The sequence below is a fragment of the Cydia amplana genome, chromosome 10 (genome assembly GCF_948474715.1).
Source record: "Cydia amplana chromosome 10, ilCydAmpl1.1, whole genome shotgun sequence".
Lineage (NCBI taxonomy): Eukaryota > Metazoa > Arthropoda > Insecta > Lepidoptera > Tortricidae > Cydia > Cydia amplana.
In genome coordinates this window covers 18,858,329-18,884,191 of record NC_086078.1, presented here as the reverse complement: position 1 = coordinate 18,884,191, position 25,863 = coordinate 18,858,329, and the positions used below count along the sequence as shown (strand labels likewise).

Genomic DNA, 25,863 nt, shown 5'->3' with positions numbered 1-25,863 from the left:
GAGTACGCAACCGCAACCACGCCGGCGCCGCCCGCCTATGCAGCGGGCCCTTCTCTTGAGGAACTTCTACCCCTGCCTCCTCAGAAGGCGCGTGGGCATACCACGCGCGCCCTCTCTGCGAGGCCTATGTAATGGGCAGCGACGCCCCCGCGCCGCTGCCCAGACCTCGCTAGGTGGGGGGGAGGAGATGGGCATACGCTCTCCTCCGGGCCCCTGTGCGCTTGCGGCGGATCGGGTGCGAGGCTGGGTTGGCCTCCCTTTCCCTCTCCGCTGCCTCCTTCTGCGACATTACATCCTCGCAGAAGGAGAGGACCGCTTTCCACGACCTCTCGTCGGCAACCATAGCCTTAACTACGGCTGGCAAGGAGAGGTCGTTCCCCACCACTGCCGCGAGTTCGCGGCGCTGCCCCTCCCAGGCTGGGCATTCCTCCAGGGTATGCTGCGCCGTGTCCTCGCCGCAGCCACACTGGTGGCACTCCGCCGTCTCCTCCCGTCTTGCGTACCGGTGCAGGTAGCTCCCGAAACAGCCATGCCCCGTGAGCACCTGCACCAGCCGGAATGTTAGCGAGCCCCGCTCTCTCTCCAGCCAGTCTTGTAGGACCGGCCGGACCGCCTCGACAGTCCGGTGCCCTTCCTCGCGTCCAGCCAGTTGCTCCTCCCATTGGAGGACAATGGACTGCCGGACGAGGAGCTTTTGCGCCTCTACCTCCCTAGGCGCAGGATGGAACTCCCGCAGCCGGAGCTCCCTGCGCCACTCGTATAGAGACGCTTGGGCCTCCGCCTCCAGATCCCACGGAGGCGTTCCCGCCAGCAAGCACGCCGCATCATATGAGGTGGTGCGGTAGCCGCGTACGACGCTGATGGCCATCGCCCTCTGAGCCTTTCTCAGCAGGGCGACATTTCGGGCCGCCAGATTCACCGCCCAGATCGGCGCCCCGTACAGGGCCATCGATCGCACCACCCCCATATATAGACGGCGGCTCGCCACCTCCGGCCCCCCGATGTTGGGCATCAGCCTCTTCAGTGCGGCCGAAGCTGCCATTAGTCGGGGGGTCAGGCGGGCAAAGTGCTCGCGGAAGCTCCATCGGGAATCGAGGACAAGTCCAAGATATCTCATATTGGACTTTACCTCGATTCGGGTGCCACCAACGACGATGCTGGATCCTACAGGCGGCGCCTTCCGGGCTGCGTGGAAGCAGAGCGCCTCGGACTTGTGTAGCGCCACCTCCAGACCCAGCATCGTTATACGTCTCACCACCTGTGCCACCGTCACGGTGGCGAGGCGTGCTGCTTCCCGGTACGAGGTCCCCCGGGACGTGACCAGCGTGTCATCTGCGTAGCAGGTCACACTTGACCCCGGGAGAAGCTCCCCCCGCAGCACCCAGTCGTACCCAATGTTCCACAGGAGCGGCCCTAAGACCGAGCCCTGTGGAACACCGCACGATGTCTCCCACCTTATAAGCCCGCCACCCCGGACCGGATACTCCACACACCGCTCCGAGAGGTAGGCCCCGACTATTTGGCACAAATAGGGAGGCACTTTGTGGTATTTTAGCGCCTCCCTAATGCACGACCACGGCAGGGTGTTAAAGGCATTGGCGATATCCAAGGACACCGCCAGGAGAACCCCACCGTGGTCAACCGCCTCATCCGAGAGGGCTTTGATGCGTGCGACCGCATCCACGGTCGACCTGCCTTCCCGGAATCCAAACTGCTGCTCGGACAAGTCGGGTCCCACACCTCGGAGGTGCTCGACGAGGCGACAGCAGATGATGCGCTCGAAGAGCTTGTCAGCCTCGTCGAGCAATACGATCGGACGGTAGGCTGATGGAGATTCCGCGGGACGCCCATCCTTTTTTAGGAGGACGAGCCGGCCGGTTTTCCATATGGTCGGAAATTGGCCGGACTGTAGACAGGCGTCCAGTAGCCCGCGGAATCTCTCCCCTAGGGACCGCAGCGCCAGAGCCAGGACGCGTCCTGGGATCCCATCTGGACCCGGTGCCGTGTTTTTGGCTTTTAGCCTCCGCACGGCTGCGTCTAGCTCTGCCTCCGTTACCGGAGGCACCCCGACTTCCGCACCCTCGAACCCTGCGAGCTGATGGGGAGGTGCCATTTCTGGGGGCTGGTGTTCCGGTCTGTTCGGAAACAAGTTGGAAACAACAACCCCCAGTAGTCGAGGCTCGAGACTCTCTGTCAAGGGGGGGGCCCAAGGGCGTAATTTACCCCTGACCGTCTTGTACGGCCTCCCCCATGGGTCTCGGTTTAGAGTCTCGAGAAGCTCCGCTCTGGCGCTCGCCTTTGCCTCGCAGATGGAGAGCTGCAGCGCCTTGACCGCCTCCCTGTAGGCACTGTACAGCCGCGTCTCCTCTTCAACGTCTCGGTGTCTGCGTCGACGGGACCGTGTGTACTGGCGTCTCGCCCTGTTGGAGCGGGATCGGAGTTCTTCGATTTCTCGCGACCACCAGTACACTTGACGCTTCGGAGGCCGTGGCTTGGCTCGCGACATGCCTGCGTCACAGACTTGTGACATGGCTTCGCGGAACCAGGCTGCCTCCTCCTCGGTCTCCACAGGCCCAGGAGATGTTGTCCAGGCCTGGACGAGGGACGCTATCTCCACCGCTTCGCGATCCAGGCTGTTCAGGGCCCAACGAGGGTAAGGGGTCGCAGCACGGCCATTCGGACGACGATCCGTGTCTGTCGTGCCTCCGGAGGACGTGGAGACATCAAACCGGATGTACAAATGGTCTGATAATGTCTCCACCGTCTCCAGTACTCTCCAGCCACGGACGCGGGTCGCGAGTGCCGGGGTCGCGAACGTCACGTCCACTATGGATTCTCCCTGCCAGCGCACGCAGGTGCTGGCCGACCCTCGGTTCAGAACCGACATTCCGGTCATCGTCGCCCATTCCTCTAGAAGGTCTCCGCGAATGTCGGTTGCGGGACAGCCCCAGGCCATGGATTTGGCGTTTAAGTCACCTGCGACAACTACCTGGCGCGGTTGGGTCTGCCCAACGAGAGCCGCCAGCTGGCCGAGGAAGGCTTCGAACTCGGAGACTCTTCTGTTGGGGGAGAAATATACCCCGATCAGGGTAATTTCGCCCCAGAGGACAGCCACATAGCCTCGACCCCTCGACAACGTGGAGGGGGGCGGTATACCCTCTACCCCTGCTTTTGTTATAATGGCCACCAAGCCATCCAGGTCCGCAGCCCAGTTGTGGCTGGGGGGGACGTAGTACGGCTCGGCGACCACGGCAGCATCTATCGACCACTGCGCCATGGACTGCAGGAGGAGATCTTGCGCCCCGGCGCAGTGGTTTATGTTCGCCTGGAGGATCCGATTAGTTGACCTCGTCATTTGGCGCATTGCTAATCGGGCCCTCTTGTGCAGCCAGAGGCGCCGCCACTCCAGGGGTGCCTGATTTGTTGGTCACCTTCCGGGACATGCGTTTTGGGGCTTTAGCCCCCATCGCGCAGGTACTGCTGCCGGCACTGTGGTCAGCAGATTTGCCCGCTGCAGTGCACAGAGTGCAGTGGGGCGCGGCGGTGCAGTCCCTGGCCCGGTGACCAGATTGACCGCATCGGTAGCACTGGTCACTGCGGTCGATTTCTGAGGTGCACCCCTTCCTAACATGGCCAGGCACCAGGCAGCGGAAGCACCTCAGGGGTCGGGACTCCAGCAGCTTCACGTTTGCCGAAGCCCAACCGACGAGGAGTCGCCCCTCAGCCACTTTCTTGGCGGCTGCTACGGGGCAGCGAGCCCACGCTGTGCCCAGGCCTGTTGGCGCGCGGGAGATCCGGCCAACTTTCACTGCCTCTAGGGCACACCCTCCAACTTTCGCCACGGCAGCGGCGAGCTCTTCCTCTGTAACCGAGTCATCCAGGCCGGAAATGCGCATCTCCGCGCATTTTACCGGCCTAGAGATGCGGACGTCGGCCACATTAAGCGTCTCCCTCAACTTGGCAGCAAGAGAGTCTGCTTGGTTGCCGCTGGTGGTGTCTGGGCCTGGGATCTCCAGGATTGCCGCCCCTGTCACTGCCCTACGGAACCTTAGACCGGTGATACCGAGCCCATCCAGGGAAATTTTGGACTTGGCCTCCGTGATCAACGTTCCGTAGGTAACGCCCCTCTCTTCTGCTCCCGTCTCCAGGGTGAGGACTACGGCGGCTGACCGCGGGGTGCGCAGTAGCGCCTTGGTCTTATTGCGACCCTTCCCTTCTTGCGCTTTCCGCGGTGCCGCCGGCTGTTGCGGCTTCGCAGTCGTCGCTGCTCCAACGGGAGACTTCTTTTTGTTCTTCTTACCCCGCTTGACCACAGTCGTCCATTCCTCTTCCGAGGCAGGCACTGTTGTCTGCAGCCGAGGCTGCCGGACTTGGGAAGCGGGGCCAGGAACACTCGTAGGACGCTTTTTGGGCCCCTCCTTCTTTTTATTCTTTTTCGCAGCCCGCTTCGCACCCGCTGGGTTGGTAGGAGCTGGAGTGTGACCGGGGGGAGAGCTTCCTGCTTTGGAAGGTGTGGGAGCAGACGACACCTGAGTAGGTTGCTGTGGGAGCAGTTTCTCCTCCAGGGCGCTCAACCTTGTACCCATCATTTCAGTCACCTTGGCCACGATATTGCGCTCTAAGTCACCTTGCTCCCGAGCAGGTGATGTCGTCGTCTCTTGGCGCGTCCCTTCGAGGCGCTGCCCAAGGCTAGTGCGCAAGTCGCCCATCTCCTTACGGAGCTCGGCCATTTCCGCCTTAAGGCGAGCGTTTTCGGCGGCGAGCCTCCTCGTCTCATCGGAGACAGTCCGGCCCCTCATCTCACCGACAGCTTCCCTGATCGCAGCCACAGCCTCCTTCAGGATTCGTTGGTACGTGCCCTTTAGGTTTTTGGACTTGGTGGCCACGTCCTTGATAAGCCCCAGACTATCACGCACCTGCTGGTTTAGGGCCAGGACAGTGCGGTTTTCTTCGTCGTCTGACCCACTTGTCGTCCCAAACGAATCCGGATGGCGGGCAAGCCGTCTTAGCGTCACCATTTTGGACGCGGCCATCAGGTCCTCTTCAGTTTGCAGCTCGAGCTCCCGGCGCTTAGCCTTTTCCTTGGTTAGCCCGGCGTGGCGCGCCGTGGATGGTTGGCGGCCTGTTCCTCGCTTGGAGGGCCCCGAGGCGGACTTTCCTCGCTCCGCAAGATCGGAAGCCTCGCCGCTCGGCGATGCTCCCGTGTCGCTACCACTGCTTCGCTGCCTCTTCCGTCCTGCGGCCATTTGGGCAGTTAGCGAAACGTCGGATTCGGCGGTTTCCCCGTCGGTTGGCACCGGAGAGAAAAATACTCCGTCCCCAGGGAGGTCACCCGTGTCTATTCTCATGGGGGAGAAGAACTCCTCCCTGCCAAGAGAGGGGACCCTTTCTGGCATGCGTTCTATTCGCACTACGGGTTGCCGTCTCTCACTAAGCCCCCTAGCGGGTTTGGGTGGGGAGCGTGTAGAATCCACCGCCGTCCCCGGAGGCACGTCCTCATCATGGAACACCCAGCGCCCCTGGGCGTCCTGAAATGGTCGGAATCCATCCTTGGGGTGGCCAGTGGAGGCTCCTGCCTCCGCCGGACTGCTATTCTCCCCATCACCCCCTCCTTGCAGCCTCAATACCAAATCACTCTGCAAATCGGTGTCCATGAAGTGTTTGCTTGTGTTGTCGTTTCGGGATCGTGAGTGGTTTGCCCCCCCAGAATACGGAAGGCGGCATGTCGCCACAGCATGGGCAATTGCCCGTCCTGTGGCGACATGGAGGATTGAAACCTCCTGGGGTAGTTCTACATTTTCGTTTCCACTCATTTTGTGTGCTATTTTGAGGAGGTATGCCCCTCCCTGACGTTTGTGACTGGACTCCCTCCAGCCACGCATCCCATCGGCACGCCAGACACACCTTGGGATTGGGGTGATTTTTATAGTGGTTTTCTTCCACTTTTCCATCCGCCGCGCTTGGTGGCCGGAGCCATCCCCACTCCTCCCCCCGCCAGAGGTAATTTCTAATAGGGGACCTATTAGAAATTCCCAACAGGGACTTTGCAGCTCACACTGTGCCCTCTGCTATTCAGAGGGACACGCGGAGCCACCCGCCCAGCCACTCCTCAGGGTATCAATCAAGGAACTGCTCCTCGGGCAAAGATCCGGAATGTGACCCCCCGCAGCCGTCATTGGAAGCCAAAAGCCCCCCAGACGCACAACAGATCCGCGCGGCATCCGGTGCGCGATCCTCCCGATCCGCTGACACCGCCGACCCGCCCGGAGAAATAGATCTGCAATTGGGTTTCACAGAAGCCCAATGCACAATCCTTCCAGACAGCTAGGCAATGTCAGAAAAGCAGAAGGCTCTCCAATCCGGCAACCACCCACATCCACGACGCGTCAGGGAGCCCTCAGCCTCCTCCCCAGACGTCCGCGCGCGAAACAGTGACTTGATTGACCCTACATACTGCTCTCATAGCTCCTCCTCTCTGCTCATCCACTGCGCCGTCTGCTTATTCAGAGGGACGCGTGGAGAGCCATTCTCGGGCACAAAGCCCCCCAAATTCCCCCCCTGGTGTTTGGTTCGCGGGACTACGTCCTACCCCAGCACGACAAAGGGCCGGGGCATTCCCCTATCCACCACCTGGGGACGCGCCACGTCGGGGTTCACCTCCCCGCCCACTCGGACACCCGAGCAGGTCCGTGGCCGCTGGCGTAACCTAACCTTTTTTTTTTTTTTTTTTTTTTTTTTTTTTTTTTTTTTTTTTCGTTGGAAAAATGCTTTATGCATACCCGCACACCCGGGGGAGGAGATGCGGGTTATGTGGGACTCGGCAAAGGTGCCGCTACCCACTAAAAAACCAACGGTATGCCTGCACGCCGCCGGTGGGGCGTGGCCACGGGTTCTCTAGAGTACGCAACCGCAGCCACGCCGGCGCCGCCCGCCTGTGCAGCGGGCCCTTCTCTTGTGGGGGGCTAGAGAGAGACTTCTACCCCTGCCTCCTCAGAAGGCGCGTGGGCATACCACGCGCGCCCTCTCTGCGAGGCCTATGTAATGGGCAGCGACGCCCCCGCGCCGCTGCCCAGACCTCGCTAGGTGGGGGGGAGGAGATGGGCATACGCTCTCCTCCGGGCCCCTGTGCGCTTGCGGCGGATCGGGTGCGAGGCTGGGTTGGCCTCCCTTTCCCTCTCCGCTGCCTCCTTCTGCGACATTACATCCTCGCAGAAGGAGAGGACCGCTTTCCACGACCTCTCGTCGGCAACCATAGCCTTAACTACGGCTGGCAAGGAGAGGTCGTTCCCCACCACTGCCGCGAGTTCGCGGCGCTGCCCCTCCCAGGCTGGGCATTCCTCCAGGGTATGCTGCGCCGTGTCCTCGCCGCAGCCACACTGGTGGCACTCCGCCGTCTCCTCCCGTCTTGCGTACCGGTGCAGGTAGCTCCCGAAACAGCCATGCCCCGTGAGCACCTGCACCAGCCGGAAGGTTAGCGAGCCCCGCTCTATCTCCAGCCAGTCTTGTAGGACCGGCCGGACCGCCTCGACAGTCCTGTGTCCTTCCTCGCGTCCAGCCAGTTGCTCCTCCCATTGGAGGACAATGGACTGCCGGACGAGGAGCTTTTGCGCCTCTACCTCCCTAGGCGCAGGATGGAACTCCCGCAGCCGGAGCTCCCTGCGCCACTCGTACAGAGACGCTTGGGCCTCCGCCTCCAGATCCCAAGGAGGCGTTCCCGCCAGCAAGCACGCCGCATCGTATGAGGTGGTGCGGTACCCGCGTACGACGCTGATGGCCATCGCCCTCTGAGCCTTTCTCAGCAGGGCGATATTTCGGGCCGCCAGATTCACCGCCCAGATCGGCGCCCCGTACAGGGCCATCGATCGCACCACCCCCATATACAGACGGCGGCTCGCTACCTCCGGCCCCCCGATATTGGGCATCAGCCTCTTCAGTGCGGCCGATGCTGCCATTAGTCGGGGGGTCAGGCGGGCAAAGTGCTCGCGGAAGTTCCATCGGGAATCGAGGACAAGTCCGAGATATTTCATGTCGGACTTTACCTCGATTCGGGTGCCACCAACGACGATGCTGGATCCTGCAGGCGGCGCCTTCCGGGCTGCGTGGAAGCAGAGCGCCTCAGACTTGTGTAGCGCCACCTCCAGACCCAGCATCGTTATACGCCTCACCACCTGTGCCACCGTCACGGTGGCGAGGCGTGCTGCTTCCCGGTACGAGGTCCCCCGGGACGTGACCAGCGTGTCATCTGCGTAGCAGGTCACACTTGACCCCGGGAGAAGCTCCCCCCGCAGCACCCAGTCGTACCCAATGTTCCACAGGAGCGGCCCTAAGACCGAGCCCTGTGGAACACCGCACGACGTCTCCCACCTTGTAATCCCGCCGCCCCGGACCGGATACTCCACGCACCGCTCCGAGAGGTAGGCCCCGACTATTTGGCACAAATAGGGAGGCACTTTGTGGTATTTCAGCGCCTCCCTAATGCACGACCACGGCAGGGTGTTAAAGGCATTGGCGATATCCAGGGACACCGCCAGAAGAACCCCACCGTGGTCAACCGCCTCATCCGAGAGGGCTTTGATGCGCGCGACCGCATCTACGGTCGACCTGCCCTCTCGGAATCCGAACTGATGCTCGGACAGGTCGGGTCCTACTCCTCGGAGGTGCTCGACGAGGCGAGCGCAGATGATGCGCTCGAAAAGCTTGTCAGCCTCGTCGAGCAGTACGATCGGACGGTAGGCTGATGGAGATTCCGCGGGACGCCCGTCCTTTTTTAGGAGGACGAGCCGGCCGGTTTTCCATATGGTCGGAAATTGGCCGGACTGTAGACAGGCGTCCAGTAGCCCGCGGAATCTCTCCCCTAGGGACCGCAGCGCCAAAGCCAGGACGCGTCCTGGGATCCCATCTGGACCCGGTGCCGTGTTTTTGGCTTTTAGCCTCCGCACGGCTGCGTCTAGCTCTGCCTCCGTTACCGGAGGCACCCCGACTTCCGCACCCTCGAACCCTGCGAGCTGATGGGGAGGTGCCATTTCTGGGGGCTGGTGTTCCGGTCTGTTCGGAAACAAGTTGGAAACAACCACCCCCAGTAGTCGAGGCTCGAGACTCTCTGTCAAGGGGGGGGCCCAAGGGCGTAATTTACCCCTGACCGTCTTGTACGGCCTCCCCCATGGGTCTCGGTTTAGAGTCTCGAGAAGCTCCGCTCTGGCGCTCGCCTTCGCCTCGCAGATGGAGAGCTGCAGCGCCTTGACCGCCTCCCTGTAGGCACTGTACAGCCGCGTCTCCTCTTCAACGTCTCGGTGTCTGCGTCGACGGGACCGTGTGTACTGGCGTCTCGCTCTGTTGGAGCGGGATCGGAGTTCACCGATTTCTCGCGACCACCAGTACACTTGACGCTTCGGAGGCCGCGGCTTGGCTCGCGACATGCCTGCGTCACAGACTTGTGACATGGCTTCGCGAAACCAGGCTGCCTCCTCCTCGGTCTCCACAGGCCCAGAAGATGTTGTCCAGGCCTGGACGAGGGACGCTATCTCCACCGCTTCACGATCCAGGCTGTTCAGGGCCCAACGAGGGTAAGGGGTCGCAGCACGGCCATTCGGACGACGATCCGTGTCTGTCGTGCCTCCGGAGGAGGTGGAGACATCAAACCGGATGTACAAATGGTCTGATAATGTCTCCACCGTCTCCAGTACTCTCCAGCCCCGGACGCGGGTCGCGAGTGCCGGGGTCGCGAAAGTAACGTCCACTATGGACTCTCCCTGCCAGCGCACGCAGGTGCTGGCCGGGCGTAACCTAACCTAACCTAACCTAACCTAACCTAACCTAACCTAACCTAACCTAACCAGTCACGTGCCACCGGGCGTCGTAGCAGCATCGTTTTCGCAAAGCTCCGCTCTTAAAAATTTGTGGACGTGGCTATTTTAGCCCGATTGGCTCCAAACAAAAACCAGTGTGTGCGGAACAGTGCGCGCCATCCGAAGGATTGCAGTGTGTGAGTGGCGGACCCCTTAAAAAGCCGCTAAGTGTCAAAAACCGTGAAAAGTGAGGTTAAGTTGAACTAAAACGCTGTCTACATTGCGACAGGAGATCGCAATACACAAGTGCAATACACCGCTGGAAGCGCCGCACTGAGCTCTACACGCCGACACCCTCAGCGCCGCAATACGACAACCGGCTGAAGCACAATCGCCAGAAAAACAAAAACCACGTGGTGGCGTGGTCATAGATCCGGACGCGCGCGCCAACCTTTGACAACGTGGGACGAAGCGGCACACCATCTGGACCTAAACGGTATTTTGAACAGATTTTTTGGACAATTAGTTTTGGAAATAACTCAATTCAAAAACTCAAACTTTAAGAGTGAATAGTGCAAAAAGTTCAGGCAGACCATATACTTTTTATTGTGAAATCTGCTGCGCGCTTGCCGGGAGAACACACCTATCAAGTCTGGACATTTTTGGACACTTTTTAGATAGTGAAATTTTGATTTTTCGAAAAATTTCGAAAAACTTTGACTGTGAAAAATTTTTGTAAGGAACTGTTTTATATTTTTATTGTGTATTGTAGATGTGTATTTTGTGCTAATTTTACTGTTTTTTGTGTAATTTTATGTCAAGTGGTTCAGGAGTTATAGATTTTTTACTTATTTTCTTTAATATATTCCAAATTAATATAAAATATTATTTTTTCACGTTATATTTGGTTTTAGAATCGTAATTGTACCTCGGGAAACTTAAAACGCGGACCCCGTATCTTTTAAATTGGCCGGAAACCAGAAATCCGCCATTTTGTTTATTCTGGTTTCAATTTTCAAAATTTAATATCTCAGAAACCACTAGACATAGAAAACTCGGATTTTCACCTTCGGCAGCCATTTTTGAGTAAAAACCGATTTTAACCGGTTTTAGGTGATTATCTCGCAAAATATTTTTAAGGGCTGAGACCACACTAGAGTGAGAAAGGAGAAGGGGCGACAAGCAGGGAAGAAGGTCCGAACTTTCTAGGACCACCGGTTCCAGAGATATCAGCCTTCAAACATTGAGTTTGACAGTTCGGCGGCCATCTTGGTTTTATTTCAGCAGCAATATCTCGGCAACCGGGAGGGCTGGAAGATCGCGGTTTTCTTCCTTGTGGACACAGCAGGCCAAACTACCACCTTAGACACTTTTCAGAAGCTTTCAGGGAAAATTTTACCTGAAAATTTCTGAAATTTTTCCGGCCCTGAAAGTGGTGTCAGCCATTAGTTTAGGATAAGTTAGGATAGGCATCGAAAATCCGGCGTTTCTGCGACCTCTAGGACCCGAGAAATCAGCGGTCAAAGTCGGACTTTGACAGTTCTCGCCGCCATTTTGGAAACCTTAAAATCCCTCTATCTCCGGAACGGAGAGTCGTAGAAACTTGGGATTTTCACCAGGGAGATCAGCGGGTGCAACTGAGGGTGAGGAAAAGGGTTTCAGACAATTTCAGGTTCTTTCAGGAAACTGAAAAACTGAAATTTTTTCTCGCCTGAAAGTGTCCCCGCTGGATAGAGCTCGTCGAGCCCAGAAAAACGAGCCCAAGCGCGGATCTGTGGGGCCAGCGGAACCGGAGATACAGGCGGATACCGAATCCAGGAACCGGTTTCTGGACGGAAACCAGATATTTTAGACCCTCGTAACTCCGGAACCAATAGGAATAGCAGACCCGTGTTTGGTATCATTAGAAAGGGCTCGGGGAGAGCTATCAGTCGGTACTGAGAAAACGGCTCTACATAGAGCCATTTTTCCGTTCCCTTGTAAAAGCTCGCAGAAACCGACTTTTCAGACTCTGAAAGCGCAGACGGACTGCTCATCCTTAGAATTAAGTGATTATTGTCTCCCCTGTACAGAGGCACATTTACGGCTCTACATAGAGCAAAGAAATAATTGATTTTGTGTTTGTAAATTGACAGAGTCTGTGACTCTACATCCGGACAAATAAAATTTGACAGCAGACCGACGATATAGTCGCTAGACTAACTCTACATAGAGTATCTTATACTGCGCTACTTTTTATTTCTTCTTTCTTCACAAACTTTTATTGTCTATACCCCTATTGTATTTTGACGCCCCCCCTTTACAGGGGCTATATAGAACCAGAACACCCTCCAACATGTTCAGGACACCGAGCAAAAAACAAAAAGGCGACCTGGAGACGGAAATGCCGTCTCCACCAAAGACACTAGAGGAGGGCACTTCGCACCAAGCACCGGCGGCAAGTAGGCTGTCGGAAGAGGTGCCAACCCCAGCCCCAAATGTTAGACGCAGCATCGGAGAGTGGGAACAGGGAAAAAGCCTTATTCCCACCCCGACTACAGAAACGAAGCGGGCAGGTCCTGCGGAACGGGTGAAGCTTGATAGCACCTACCGGCTTTCACCAAGCCCATCATCGGGAGAGGCCGCGGGAGCGGGGGTGACATCAAAGCCAGCCCCCGCGGCCCTCCCGTTACTGGCCGTGGGTACCGACACCCCAAAACCACAGGCCAAGACACCACAGGAAAAGACGCAGGCGGGCCCACCGAAGGCTGAAGCAAAACAGCAAGCAAAAGCAGGAAAAACAGAAACACAGGCCGGCCCTGCACGCCAAAATATAATTATAATATCACCAGCGAGGAAGACACCCACCGCACCTGCGAAAAAGGTTTACTCAAGCAGGACGGTGGAGGCCCGAATCATCCATGACAAGGCTACATGCAGCATCAAAGAAGGGAGAAACGTGAAAACAAGCATCAAAAACGATGTCCTAGAGGCCCTAGACCGTTTGTACCAGCTGGTGAAAGAGGCGGATGCTGAGACGAAAAAGGGAGAACCTGGAGCAAACAGGGAAGTGCCCAAGGAAACCAAAGAGGCCACAAAAACTTCGGCCGGAGCGGACACTGACACTTTCCTGTTAAAGCTCGAAGAGCAAACCAAACTCATAGAGGAGAACGGCAAGAAAATGGACGAGTTGAGAGCCTCGATGGAGACCCAAAGGGAGACCCTCGAGAGGATGGCGACGACCGCGACATACGCAAGCGTAGCGGCGGCGTCCCCAAACACGACGCAGAGTGCAGGGCCAGCTTCCAGGAGAGGTACTCTGCACTCGGTAGTGGTCTCCTCGGAAAAGGAAACAGAGACAGGCGAGGAGGTGCTCGAGAAAGTTCGCAAAGCGATTGACGCAAAGGAAGGTTGGATACAGGTGGAAAGAGTAAGGAAGGCAAAGGACAGGAAGGTACTCATGGGATTCGGGACCAAAGGAGAGAGGGACAAATTCAGAGAAAGGATGGAGAGCCAGGGAGTCGACCTCACCGTCGAGGAAGTGAAAAACAAAAACCCGCTTCTGATAATGAGAGACGTGCTGCAGATAAATAGCGACGAAGACATAATAAGGGCCCTCCAAAATCAGAATCGGGAGGTTTTCCACGGCCTCGACGAAGAGGAAAGACACCTGGAGATCAAATATCGCAGAAAGGCAAGAAATCCATTGACGTGCCACGTCGTCCTAAGGGTATCCCCCAAAATTTGGAACAGAGCACTTGAAGGAAAGCGCCTGAGGATAGATCTCCAGAGTATTCGCGTAGAGGACCAGAGCCCCCTAGTACAATGCACGCGCTGCCTGGGCTATGGCCACAGTCGGCGATTCTGCAAAGAGCCAGCAGATCTGTGCGGCCACTGCGGTGGACCGCACTTAAGAGAAGCATGCCCGGAAAAACTCACTGGAGAAGCAGCAACGTGCAAAAATTGTACTCGGGCCAAAATGGAAAACTGGGCCCACGATGCATTTAGCAACGAGTGCCCAGTCAGGAGAAAGCGGGACACATTAGCCCGGGCATCCGTGGCGTATTGCTAAGGTGGCCCCGGAGAACAAAGGATACCAATGTATGCAGGCAAACCTCCAGCGCAGCAAACTGGCAACCACCGAACTTTTGCTAGAAGCCAAAAAGCGCAAAATGGCCATCGCGATGATTCAGGAGCCCTATGTGGGGAAGGAAGGAGAGATGCAGGGATATCCAGGGGTTAGGATCTTTCAAGACAAAAAAGCGGAAGGGGGACCTGTGAAATCGGCAATCATGATCTTTGATGATGATCTCGATGTCACACAGTACCCTGACCTCACCACAAAGAACATCGTAGTGGTGAAAGTCCGAACAACAGCCTGGACAATAGTGACGGTGTCCCTGTACTTCGAGCCTGATAAACCCATAGAGGGATACCTAGAACACCTCAAAAAAGTGCATAAAGAAATGGGTCAAGTGAAGATCATCGCTGGAGGCGATGTCAATGCCAAGAGTACCTGGTGGGGAAGTCAAATCGAAGACGAGAGAGGGAAAGAACTGAGCGGACTGCTAGAGGAACTAGAACTCCAGATCCTGAATACGGGCAAAACTCCAACATTTGACACAATAAGAGGTGGAAAAAGGTACAGCAGCTATGTGGATGCAACATTCTGCTCTGTGGACACGCTCGAACTAGTCGAAAACTGGCAAGTGAACGAAGGCCTTACGAGTTCAGACCACAACGGTATTACTTTTAAAATAAACCTAAAAACATCGAAAGGAACTAACATACACAGAACAACACGCATTTATAACACTAAAAAAGCAAACTGGGAGCAGTTTCATGAGAAACTGACCCAAGCTTTGCAAGACACTCTACTCACCACACAAAACCTGGAAAACGTACACAACACAGAACAAATAGATGAAATAATAAAAAATTACACACAAGCCATTACAAACACATGTAAAAGTACTATACCAAACAAAAAGAACGCAAACACACTCACCCTGCCATGGTGGTCCCAGGAACTTGCAGAGAAGAAAAGAAGCGTAGCCACCAAAAAGCGCAGAATTCGCAACGCCGCGCCCATCCGGAAAGCAATGGTGATCGACCTCTACCTAAAAGAAAAAGAAGAGTATGAGAATGCTGTACGAATTGCACAGACGGAGAGCTGGAAGGAGTTTTGCTGTAAGCAGGATCGGGAGGGAGTGTGGGAGGGGATATATAGGGTGATGGGAAAAATTACTAAGCGAGAGGAGGACCAACTGTTACAGAACGAGGGAAAAACGTTAGATGAAAGAGGATCGGTGGAGTTACTGGCCAGAACCTTTTATCCTGATGATAGCGAAGAAGAGGATACGATGATCCATCGTCGCATCAGAGACCTAGCGCAAAAAGTAAACATGAGGCATCATGATGAAAAGCATGATCCCCCGTTTACGCAGAGTGAGCTAAATGCGACAATGAGGTCATTCAATCCAAAAAAGGCACCAGGAGCCGACGGCTTCACCGCCGACATATGCGTCCAAGCCATAACATGTAGTCCCGACTTCTTTCTGGCACTATTAAATAAGTGCCTTGAACACTATTATTTTCCAAAGATATGGAAAGAGGCCACAGTGGTAGTTCTCAAAAAACCTGGTAAGGAGTCCTATATCTTGCCCAAATCTTACAGGCCGATTGGGCTTTTGCCTGTTTTGGGCAAGATATATGAGAAGATGTTGGTGGCCCGCCTCAAGCACCATATATTACCGGGAATCAGCCCCAAACAGTACGGCTTTATGCCCCAAAGAAGCACCGAAGACTCCCTCTATGACCTGATGCAGCACATACGAGGTAAACTAAAAGCAAGAAAGCTGCTTACCATGATATCTCTGGATATAGAGGGAGCCTTCGACAGCGCATGGTGGCCTGCCATAAAAACGAGACTGTCAGAAGAAGACTGCCCGGTAAACTTGAGACGGACCATCGACAGCTATCTAGAAAATAGGAAAGTAACAGTGAGATATGCTGGACAAGAATATAACAAAGGCACAAACAAAGGGTGTGTCCAGGGATCCATAGGGGGACCCATTCTGTGGAATCTCCTACTGGACCCTCTGCTGAGAAAACTGGAGCAGAACGGAGTCTTCTGCCAGGCGTTCGCGGATGATGTGGTGTTGATTTTCGTTGGCGAGACGGCCCTAGACATAGAAATGCAGGCAAATGCGACCCTCGAACATGTTCGGAAGTGGGGCATCGACCACAAACTAAAGTTTGCTCCACATAAAACATGCGCAATGGTAATTACCAAAAAACTAAAGTTCGATGCGCCACGCCTGAGCATGGGCGGGGTGAACATAGCCATGTCAAATGAAATAAAAATACTAGGCCTCACCATCGACCACAAGCTAACATTCAACCAGCATGTAGCGAGCGTCTGTAGGAAGGCTCTTAATATGTATAAAAAATTGGCCCGGACGGCCCGTGTTAGCTGGGGGTTGCACCCGGAGGTCATCCGCACTATTTACACGGCAGCAGTGGAGCCGGTTGTCCTATACGCCGCAAGCGCGTGGGCACCCGCCGCCAAAAAACTGGGAGTGATAAAACAGCTTAACACCATACAAAGAGGTTTTGCCCAAAAGATATGCAAGGCATATAGGACAGTCTCGCTAAACTCTGCACTGCTACTCGCGGGGATGCTTCCATTGGACCTGAGAGTTCAAGAGGCAGCTTCTCTGTACGAGGCAAAGAAAGGAGTGCCCCAGTCAGCATTGCTGGATCGGGAAGTGGAAAGGATGTCTTCGGCCATAGAAGCACCCCACCCGGCTGAGCACAGTGACCTGGAAGTCATAAGTCTGGTAGACCAACAACAAGTAGACAACTACAGTAATTACCAAGTTCGCATCTTTACTGATGGGAGCAAGATAGGGGGCAAGGTTGGGGCCGCGTTATCCGTATGGAAAGGCGAAACCGAGACCAAAGCCCACAAACTTGCTCTCTCCGAACAATGCACTGTCTACCAGGCTGAGCTCTTGGCGCTGTGCAAGGCTACGAGAGAGATCACAGCGAGCAGGGAAAAGACTTTTGGAATATACAGTGACTCAATGGCGGCCCTCCAAACAATCCAAAATCGAAAATGCTTCCACCCTCTAGCAGTGGAAGCCAGGGATAACCTTCGAACCTCATCCCTGCAGGGCAAAATGGTAACCTTGCACTGGATAAAGGCTCACGCGGGACTGGAAGGAAACGAGAGGGCGGATGTGTTGGCAAAGGAGGCCGCCACTGGGTCAAAGCGAAAACCAAATTATGACAGGTGCCCGGTTTCATTTGTGAAGCGAGCCATTCGAACGGCAACGATTGAGGAATGGAACCGGAGATATGTCGATAGCGACACCGGCTCTGGAACAAAACTATTTTTCCCGGACGCAGTAAATGCCTATAAAATGATACGAAAAATACAACCAACCGGAGTAAGAACCCAACTGATGACGGGCCACGGCGGGTTCTCAGAATACCTACATCGCTTCAAATGTAAAGAGAGCCCGTCGTGTATCTGCGACCCCGCAGTCAGGGAGACGGTGCCGCATATCTTGCTGGAGTGTCCTGTCCATGACCAGATGCGGTTTGACCTGGAAATGAAATTAAACTTAAACTTAAAACTAGCAAATATAAATGAGTTAATAACATCAGTTAACAGAGAGGAGTTCTTAAAATATTGTGAGAAAATATGTAAACAAGTAGCAAAACGAAACGAGAGTGCATAAATTATGTTTACATAATATAATGATTATATTAATGTTAAGCATAAAATTTTATATAAAGCAATAAGAAATATAATTAAGAAACCAACTAAGAAATATGTAATAAATATAGTTTAAAGGTAATAGATGTAAGAAATGTATAAAAAATGTGTAAATTGTAAAACAATAAAAGAAAAGTGTTCAAACTAATTCACCCACCCATCCCGAAACGCATGAAAATGAAAATAAATAAACAAATAGATAGTATATAGATAGCGTAGAGAGATAGAGATATAGGTGGGAATCCCACCCACAAAAAGCAAGAAAGATGATGAATGCAAGAAAGAATCGTATGTAGAATGAAAGTGCGAGAAGCAAATAAGCGAGAACTGGCATGCAAGAGAAAACAGAAAACACAGGCTCCGATCATGTTGGAGGTAGAAGAATAGGAAAAAAAAAAAAAAAAAAAAAAAACCTAACCTAACCTAACCTAACCTAACTCAAAACGTAACCTAACTCAAAACGTAACCTAACTCAAAACGTAACCTAACTCAAAACGTAACCTAACTCAAAACGTAACCTAACTCAAAACGTAACCTAACTCAAAACGTAACCTAACTCAAAACGTAACCTAACTCAAAACGTAACCTAACTCAAAACGTAACCTAACTCAAAACGTAACCTAACTCAAAACGTAACCTAACTCAAAACGTAACCTAACTCAAAACGTAACCTAACTCAAAACGTAACCTAACTCAAAACGTAACCTAACTCAAAACGTAACCTAACTCAAAACGTAACCTAACTCAAAACGTAACCTAACTCAAAACGTAACCTAACTCAAAACGTAACCTAACTCAAAACGTAACCTAACTCAAAACGTAACCTAACTCAAAACGTAACCTAACTCAAAACGTAACCTAACTCAAAACGTAACCTAACTCAAAACGTAACCTAACTCAAAACGTAACCTAACTCAAAACGTAACCTAACTCAAAACTTAACCTAACTCAAAACCTAACCCTAATCAAAACCTAACCCTAATCAAAACTTTTTTTTTTTTTTTTTTTTTTTTTTTTTTTCCGGAGTGGGGAATGCTTTTACGCATCCCCCCCGGCCGTGGGGAAGGCCATAATTGGGGGGGTATGTGGGACTCCCTCTTTTCAGCTCCCTCTCCTAGCGAGAGGGAGTGAAAGAGAATACCCACTAAACTCCACTCCGGCGTCTCGCCCTCTCAGACGTTGTTTGGGGGCATCATGGGGTCGCGCGTTCATTCTTCCACCATGCCCCCCGTCTTTTCCCGGCATTAAGCCGGGGAACCCGCATAAAAGGAGGGGAGAATCAGGGACGCTTCTGATTGTCCCCCCAAACGTGTAGGGCCGTGCAATTTGAGCCCCAACCCACTGGCCCTACTGAGGAAGGACGCGGTTTGCCGCAGCGTACTGCGCGCGTCTCCTCCCTCGTCGTCTTTGACGAATCGGGGGCGCGTCCATCGCGTTTTCGCGCTCCCGCTCCGCTGCCTCCTTCTGCGAGATGACCTCCTCGCAGAAGGAAACTACTGTCTTCCATTTTCTCTCGCTGCCCAGCATGGCCGCAACGACGCTGTGCAGCGAGAGATCCGTCGTTCCTATTGCCGCCGTTAGAGCGCGGCGTTTCTCCTGCCAATGACTGCATACCTCTAAAGTGTGTTGGGGCGTATCCTCAGGGTCGCCGCACTCATGAATCATCCAATTAATAATCATCCGGGTAATTACTTAGTTTTTGAAGTCGGTGCCAAACCAAAAAATTTGAGAACCGATATTTTAGACAACGAAGAACGCTGCACTTACTTGCATTATAAAGACATACTTAGTTTACTCATTAATTTAGTTCTTGTAGGTACTACGTACTCGTATTTTTTTTCTGATTGGTAGTAAAGACTGTTTTTGTTGGTTTGGCACTGGGAGGGAGTGTGGGAGGGGATATATAGGGTGATGGGAAAAATTACTAAGCGAGAGGAGGACCAACTGTTACAGAACGAGGGAAAAACGTTAGATGAAAGAGGATCGGTGGAGTTACTGGCCAGAACCTTTTATCCTGATGATAGCGAAGAAGAGGATACGATGATCCATCGTCGCATCAGAGACCTAGCGCAAAAAGTAAACATGAGGCATCATGATGAAAAGCATGATCCCCCGTTTACGCAGAGTGAGCTAAATGCGACAATGAGGTCATTCAATCCAAAAAAGGCACCAGGAGCCGACGGCTTCACCGCCGACATATGCGTCCAAGCCATAACATGTAGTCCCGACTTCTTTCTGGCACTATTAAATAAGTGCCTTGAACACTATTATTTTCCAAAGATATGGAAAGAGGCCACAGTGGTAGTTCTCAAAAAACCTGGTAAGGAGTCCTATATCTTGCCCAAATCTTACAGGCCGATTGGGCTTTTGCCTGTTTTGGGCAAGATATATGAGAAGATGTTGGTGGCCCGCCTCAAGCACCATATATTACCGGGAATCAGCCCCAAACAGTACGGCTTTATGCCCCAAAGAAGCACCGAAGACTCCCTCTATGACCTGATGCAGCACATACGAGGTAAACTAAAAGCAAGAAAGCTGCTTACCATGATATCTCTGGATATAGAGGGAGCCTTCGACAGCGCATGGTGGCCTGCCATAAAAACGAGACTGTCAGAAGAAGACTGCCCGGTAAACTTGAGACGGACCATCGACAGCTATCTAGAAAATAGGAAAGTAACAGTGAGATATGCTGGACAAGAATATAACAAAGGCACAAACAAAGGGTGTGTCCAGGGATCCATAGGGGGACCCATTCTGTGGAATCTCCTACTGGACCCTCTGCTGAGAAAACTGGAGCAGAACGGAGTCTTCTGCCAGGCGTTCGCGGATGATGTGGTGTTGATTTTCGTTGGCGAGACGGCCCTAGACATAGAAATGCAGGCAAATGCGACCCTCGAACATGTTCGGAAGTGGGGCATCGACCACAAACTAAAGTTTGCTCCACATAAAACATGCGCAATGGTAATTACCAAAAAACTAAAGTTCGATGCGCCACGCCTGAGCATGGGCGGGGTGAACATAGCCATGTCAAATGAAATAAAAATACTAGGCCTCACCATCGACCACAAGCTAACATTCAACCAGCATGTAGCGAGCGTCTGTAGGAAGGCTCTTAATATGTATAAAAAATTGGCCCGGACGGCCCGTGTTAGCTGGGGGTTGCACCCGGAGGTCATCCGCACTATTTACACGGCAGCAGTGGAGCCGGTTGTCCTATACGCCGCAAGCGCGTGGGCACCCGCCGCCAAAAAACTGGGAGTGATAAAACAGCTTAACACCATACAAAGAGGTTTTGCCCAAAAGATATGCAAGGCATATAGGACAGTCTCGCTAAACTCTGCACTGCTACTCGCGGGGATGCTTCCATTGGACCTGAGAGTTCAAGAGGCAGCTTCTCTGTACGAGGCAAAGAAAGGAGTGCCCCAGTCAGCATTGCTGGATCGGGAAGTGGAAAGGATGTCTTCGGCCATAGAAGCACCCCACCCGGCTGAGCACAGTGACCTGGAAGTCATAAGTCTGGTAGACCAACAACAAGTAGACAACTACAGTAATTACCAAGTTCGCATCTTTACTGATGGGAGCAAGATAGGGGGCAAGGTTGGGGCCGCGTTATCCGTATGGAAAGGCGAAACCGAGACCAAAGCCCACAAACTTGCTCTCTCCGAACAATGCACTGTCTACCAGGCTGAGCTCTTGGCGCTGTGCAAGGCTACGAGAGAGATCACAGCGAGCAGGGAAAAGACTTTTGGAATATACAGTGACTCAATGGCGGCCCTCCAAACAATCCAAAATCGAAAATGCTTCCACCCTCTAGCAGTGGAAGCCAGGGATAACCTTCGAACCTCATCCCTGCAGGGCAAAATGGTAACCTTGCACTGGATAAAGGCTCACGCGGGACTGGAAGGAAACGAGAGGGCGGATGTGTTGGCAAAGGAGGCCGCCACTGGGTCAAAGCGAAAACCAAATTATGACAGGTGCCCGGTTTCATTTGTGAAGCGAGCCATTCGAACGGCAACGATTGAGGAATGGAACCGGAGATATGTCGATAGCGACACCGGCTCTGGAACAAAACTATTTTTCCCGGACGCAGTAAATGCCTATAAAATGATACGAAAAATACAACCAACCGGAGTAAGAACCCAACTGATGACGGGCCACGGCGGGTTCTCAGAATACCTACATCGCTTCAAATGTAAAGAGAGCCCGTCGTGTATCTGCGACCCCGCAGTCAGGGAGACGGTGCCGCATATCTTGCTGGAGTGTCCTGTCCATGACCAGATGCGGTTTGACCTGGAAATGAAATTAAACTTAAACTTAAAACTAGCAAATATAAATGAGTTAATAACATCAGTTAACAGAGAGGAGTTCTTAAAATATTGTGAGAAAATATGTAAACAAGTAGCAAAACGAAACGAGAGTGCATAAATTATGTTTACATAATATAATGATTATATTAATGTTAAGCATAAAATTTTATATAAAGCAATAAGAAATATAATTAAGAAACCAACTAAGAAATATGTAATAAATATAGTTTAAAGGTAATAGATGTAAGAAATGTATAAAAAATGTGTAAATTGTAAAACAATAAAAGAAAAGTGTTCAAACTAATTCACCCACCCATCCCGAAACGCATGAAAATGAAAATAAATAAACAAATAGATAGTATATAGATAGCGTAGAGAGATAGAGATATAGGTGGGAATCCCACCCACAAAAAGCAAGAAAGATGATGAATGCAAGAAAGAATCGTATGTAGAATGAAAGTGCGAGAAGCAAATAAGCGAGAACTGGCATGCAAGAGAAAACAGAAAACACAGGCTCCGATCATGTTGGAGGTAGAAGAATAGGAAAAAAAAAAAAAAAAAAAAAAAACCTAACCTAACCTAACCTAACCTAACTCAAAACGTAACCTAACTCAAAACGTAACCTAACTCAAAACGTAACCTAACTCAAAACGTAACCTAACTCAAAACGTAACCTAACTCAAAACGTAACCTAACTCAAAACGTAACCTAACTCAAAACGTAACCTAACTCAAAACGTAACCTAACTCAAAACGTAACCTAACTCAAAACGTAACCTAACTCAAAACGTAACCTAACTCAAAACGTAACCTAACTCAAAACGTAACCTAACTCAAAACGTAACCTAACTCAAAACGTAACCTAACTCAAAACGTAACCTAACTCAAAACGTAACCTAACTCAAAACGTAACCTAACTCAAAACGTAACCTAACTCAAAACGTAACCTAACTCAAAACGTAACCTAACTCAAAACGTAACCTAACTCAAAACGTAACCTAACTCAAAACGTAACCTAACTCAAAACGTAACCTAACTCAAAACGTAACCTAACTCAAAACGTAACCTAACTCAAAACTTAACCTAACTCAAAACCTAACCCTAATCAAAACCTAACCCTAATCAAAACTTTTTTTTTTTTTTTTTTTTTTTTTTTTTTTCCGGAGTGGGGAATGCTTTTACGCATCCCCCCCGGCCGTGGGGAAGGCCATAATTGGGGGGGTATGTGGGACTCCCTCTTTTCAGCTCCCTCTCCTAGCGAGAGGGAGTGAAAGAGAATACCCACTAAACTCCACTCCGGCGTCTCGCCCTCTCAGACGTTGTTTGGGGGCATCATGGGGTCGCGCGTTCATTCTTCCACCATGCCCCCCGTCTTTTCCCGGCATTAAGCCGGGGAACCCGCATAAAAGGAGGGGAGAATCAGGGACGCTTCTGATTGTCCCCCCAAACGTGTAGGGCCGTGCAATTTGAGCCCCAACCCACTGGCCCTACTGAGGAAGGACGCGGTTTGCCGCAGCGTACTGCGCGCGTCTCCTCCCTCGTCGTCTTTGACGAATCGGGGGCGCGTCCATCGCGTTTTCGCGCTCCCGCTCCGCTGCCTCCTTCTGCGAGATGACCTCCTCGCAGAAGGAAACTACTGTCTTCCATTTTCTCTCGCTGCCCAGCATGGCCGCAACGACGCTGTGCAGCGAGAGATCCGTCGTTCCTATTGCCGCCGTTAGAGCGCGGCGTTTCTCCTGCCAATGACTGCATACCTCTAAAGTGTGTTGGGGCGTATCCTCAGGGTCGCCGCACTCATGAATCATCCAATTAATAATCATCCGGGTAATTACTTAGTTTTTGAAGTCGGTGCCAAACCAAAAAATTTGAGAACCGATATTTTAGACAACGAAGAACGCTGCACTTACTTGCATTATAAAGACATACTTAGTTTACTCATTAATTTAGTTCTTGTAGGTACTACGTACTCGTATTTTTTTTCTGATTGGTAGTAAAGACTGTTTTTGTTGGTTTGGCACTGGGAGGGAGTGTGGGAGGGGATATATAGGGTGATGGGAAAAATTACTAAGCGAGAGGAGGACCAACTGTTACAGAACGAGGGAAAAACGTTAGATGAAAGAGGATCGGTGGAGTTACTGGCCAGAACCTTTTATCCTGATGATAGCGAAGAAGAGGATACGATGATCCATCGTCGCATCAGAGACCTAGCGCAAAAAGTAAACATGAGGCATCATGATGAAAAGCATGATCCCCCGTTTACGCAGAGTGAGCTAAATGCGACAATGAGGTCATTCAATCCAAAAAAGGCACCAGGAGCCGACGGCTTCACCGCCGACATATGCGTCCAAGCCATAACATGTAGTCCCGACTTCTTTCTGGCACTATTAAATAAGTGCCTTGAACACTATTATTTTCCAAAGATATGGAAAGAGGCCACAGTGGTAGTTCTCAAAAAACCTGGTAAGGAGTCCTATATCTTGCCCAAATCTTACAGGCCGATTGGGCTTTTGCCTGTTTTGGGCAAGATATATGAGAAGATGTTGGTGGCCCGCCTCAAGCACCATATATTACCGGGAATCAGCCCCAAACAGTACGGCTTTATGCCCCAAAGAAGCACCGAAGACTCCCTCTATGACCTGATGCAGCACATACGAGGTAAACTAAAAGCAAGAAAGCTGCTTACCATGATATCTCTGGATATAGAGGGAGCCTTCGACAGCGCATGGTGGCCTGCCATAAAAACGAGACTGTCAGAAGAAGACTGCCCGGTAAACTTGAGACGGACCATCGACAGCTATCTAGAAAATAGGAAAGTAACAGTGAGATATGCTGGACAAGAATATAACAAAGGCACAAACAAAGGGTGTGTCCAGGGATCCATAGGGGGACCCATTCTGTGGAATCTCCTACTGGACCCTCTGCTGAGAAAACTGGAGCAGAACGGAGTCTTCTGCCAGGCGTTCGCGGATGATGTGGTGTTGATTTTCGTTGGCGAGACGGCCCTAGACATAGAAATGCAGGCAAATGCGACCCTCGAACATGTTCGGAAGTGGGGCATCGACCACAAACTAAAGTTTGCTCCACATAAAACATGCGCAATGGTAATTACCAAAAAACTAAAGTTCGATGCGCCACGCCTGAGCATGGGCGGGGTGAACATAGCCATGTCAAATGAAATAAAAATACTAGGCCTCACCATCGACCACAAGCTAACATTCAACCAGCATGTAGCGAGCGTCTGTAGGAAGGCTCTTAATATGTATAAAAAATTGGCCCGGACGGCCCGTGTTAGCTGGGGGTTGCACCCGGAGGTCATCCGCACTATTTACACGGCAGCAGTGGAGCCGGTTGTCCTATACGCCGCAAGCGCGTGGGCACCCGCCGCCAAAAAACTGGGAGTGATAAAACAGCTTAACACCATACAAAGAGGTTTTGCCCAAAAGATATGCAAGGCATATAGGACAGTCTCGCTAAACTCTGCACTGCTACTCGCGGGGATGCTTCCATTGGACCTGAGAGTTCAAGAGGCAGCTTCTCTGTACGAGGCAAAGAAAGGAGTGCCCCAGTCAGCATTGCTGGATCGGGAAGTGGAAAGGATGTCTTCGGCCATAGAAGCACCCCACCCGGCTGAGCACAGTGACCTGGAAGTCATAAGTCTGGTAGACCAACAACAAGTAGACAACTACAGTAATTACCAAGTTCGCATCTTTACTGATGGGAGCAAGATAGGGGGCAAGGTTGGGGCCGCGTTATCCGTATGGAAAGGCGAAACCGAGACCAAAGCCCACAAACTTGCTCTCTCCGAACAATGCACTGTCTACCAGGCTGAGCTCTTGGCGCTGTGCAAGGCTACGAGAGAGATCACAGCGAGCAGGGAAAAGACTTTTGGAATATACAGTGACTCAATGGCGGCCCTCCAAACAATCCAAAATCGAAAATGCTTCCACCCTCTAGCAGTGGAAGCCAGGGATAACCTTCGAACCTCATCCCTGCAGGGCAAAATGGTA

At 52.2% G+C, this 25,863-nt stretch overlaps 2 protein-coding genes across 2 annotated transcripts in view; both read right to left on the bottom strand.

Moving 5' to 3' along the window:
* The window catches only part of LOC134651450 (superoxide dismutase [Cu-Zn]), a 394,084-nt gene that overhangs the window by 12,960 nt on the left and 355,261 nt on the right, over window positions 1-25,863 (bottom strand). The gene's annotated exons all lie outside the window — the stretch shown is intronic.
* On the bottom strand, window positions 3,339-5,654 carry LOC134651734 (uncharacterized). Its single transcript, XM_063506836.1, has 2 exons — window positions 4,454-5,654; window positions 3,339-4,264 (listed from the first exon to the last, which is right to left on the bottom strand). Exons 1-2 carry the CDS (start codon window positions 5,652-5,654, stop codon window positions 3,339-3,341), a joined length of 2,127 nt encoding a protein of 708 aa, XP_063362906.1.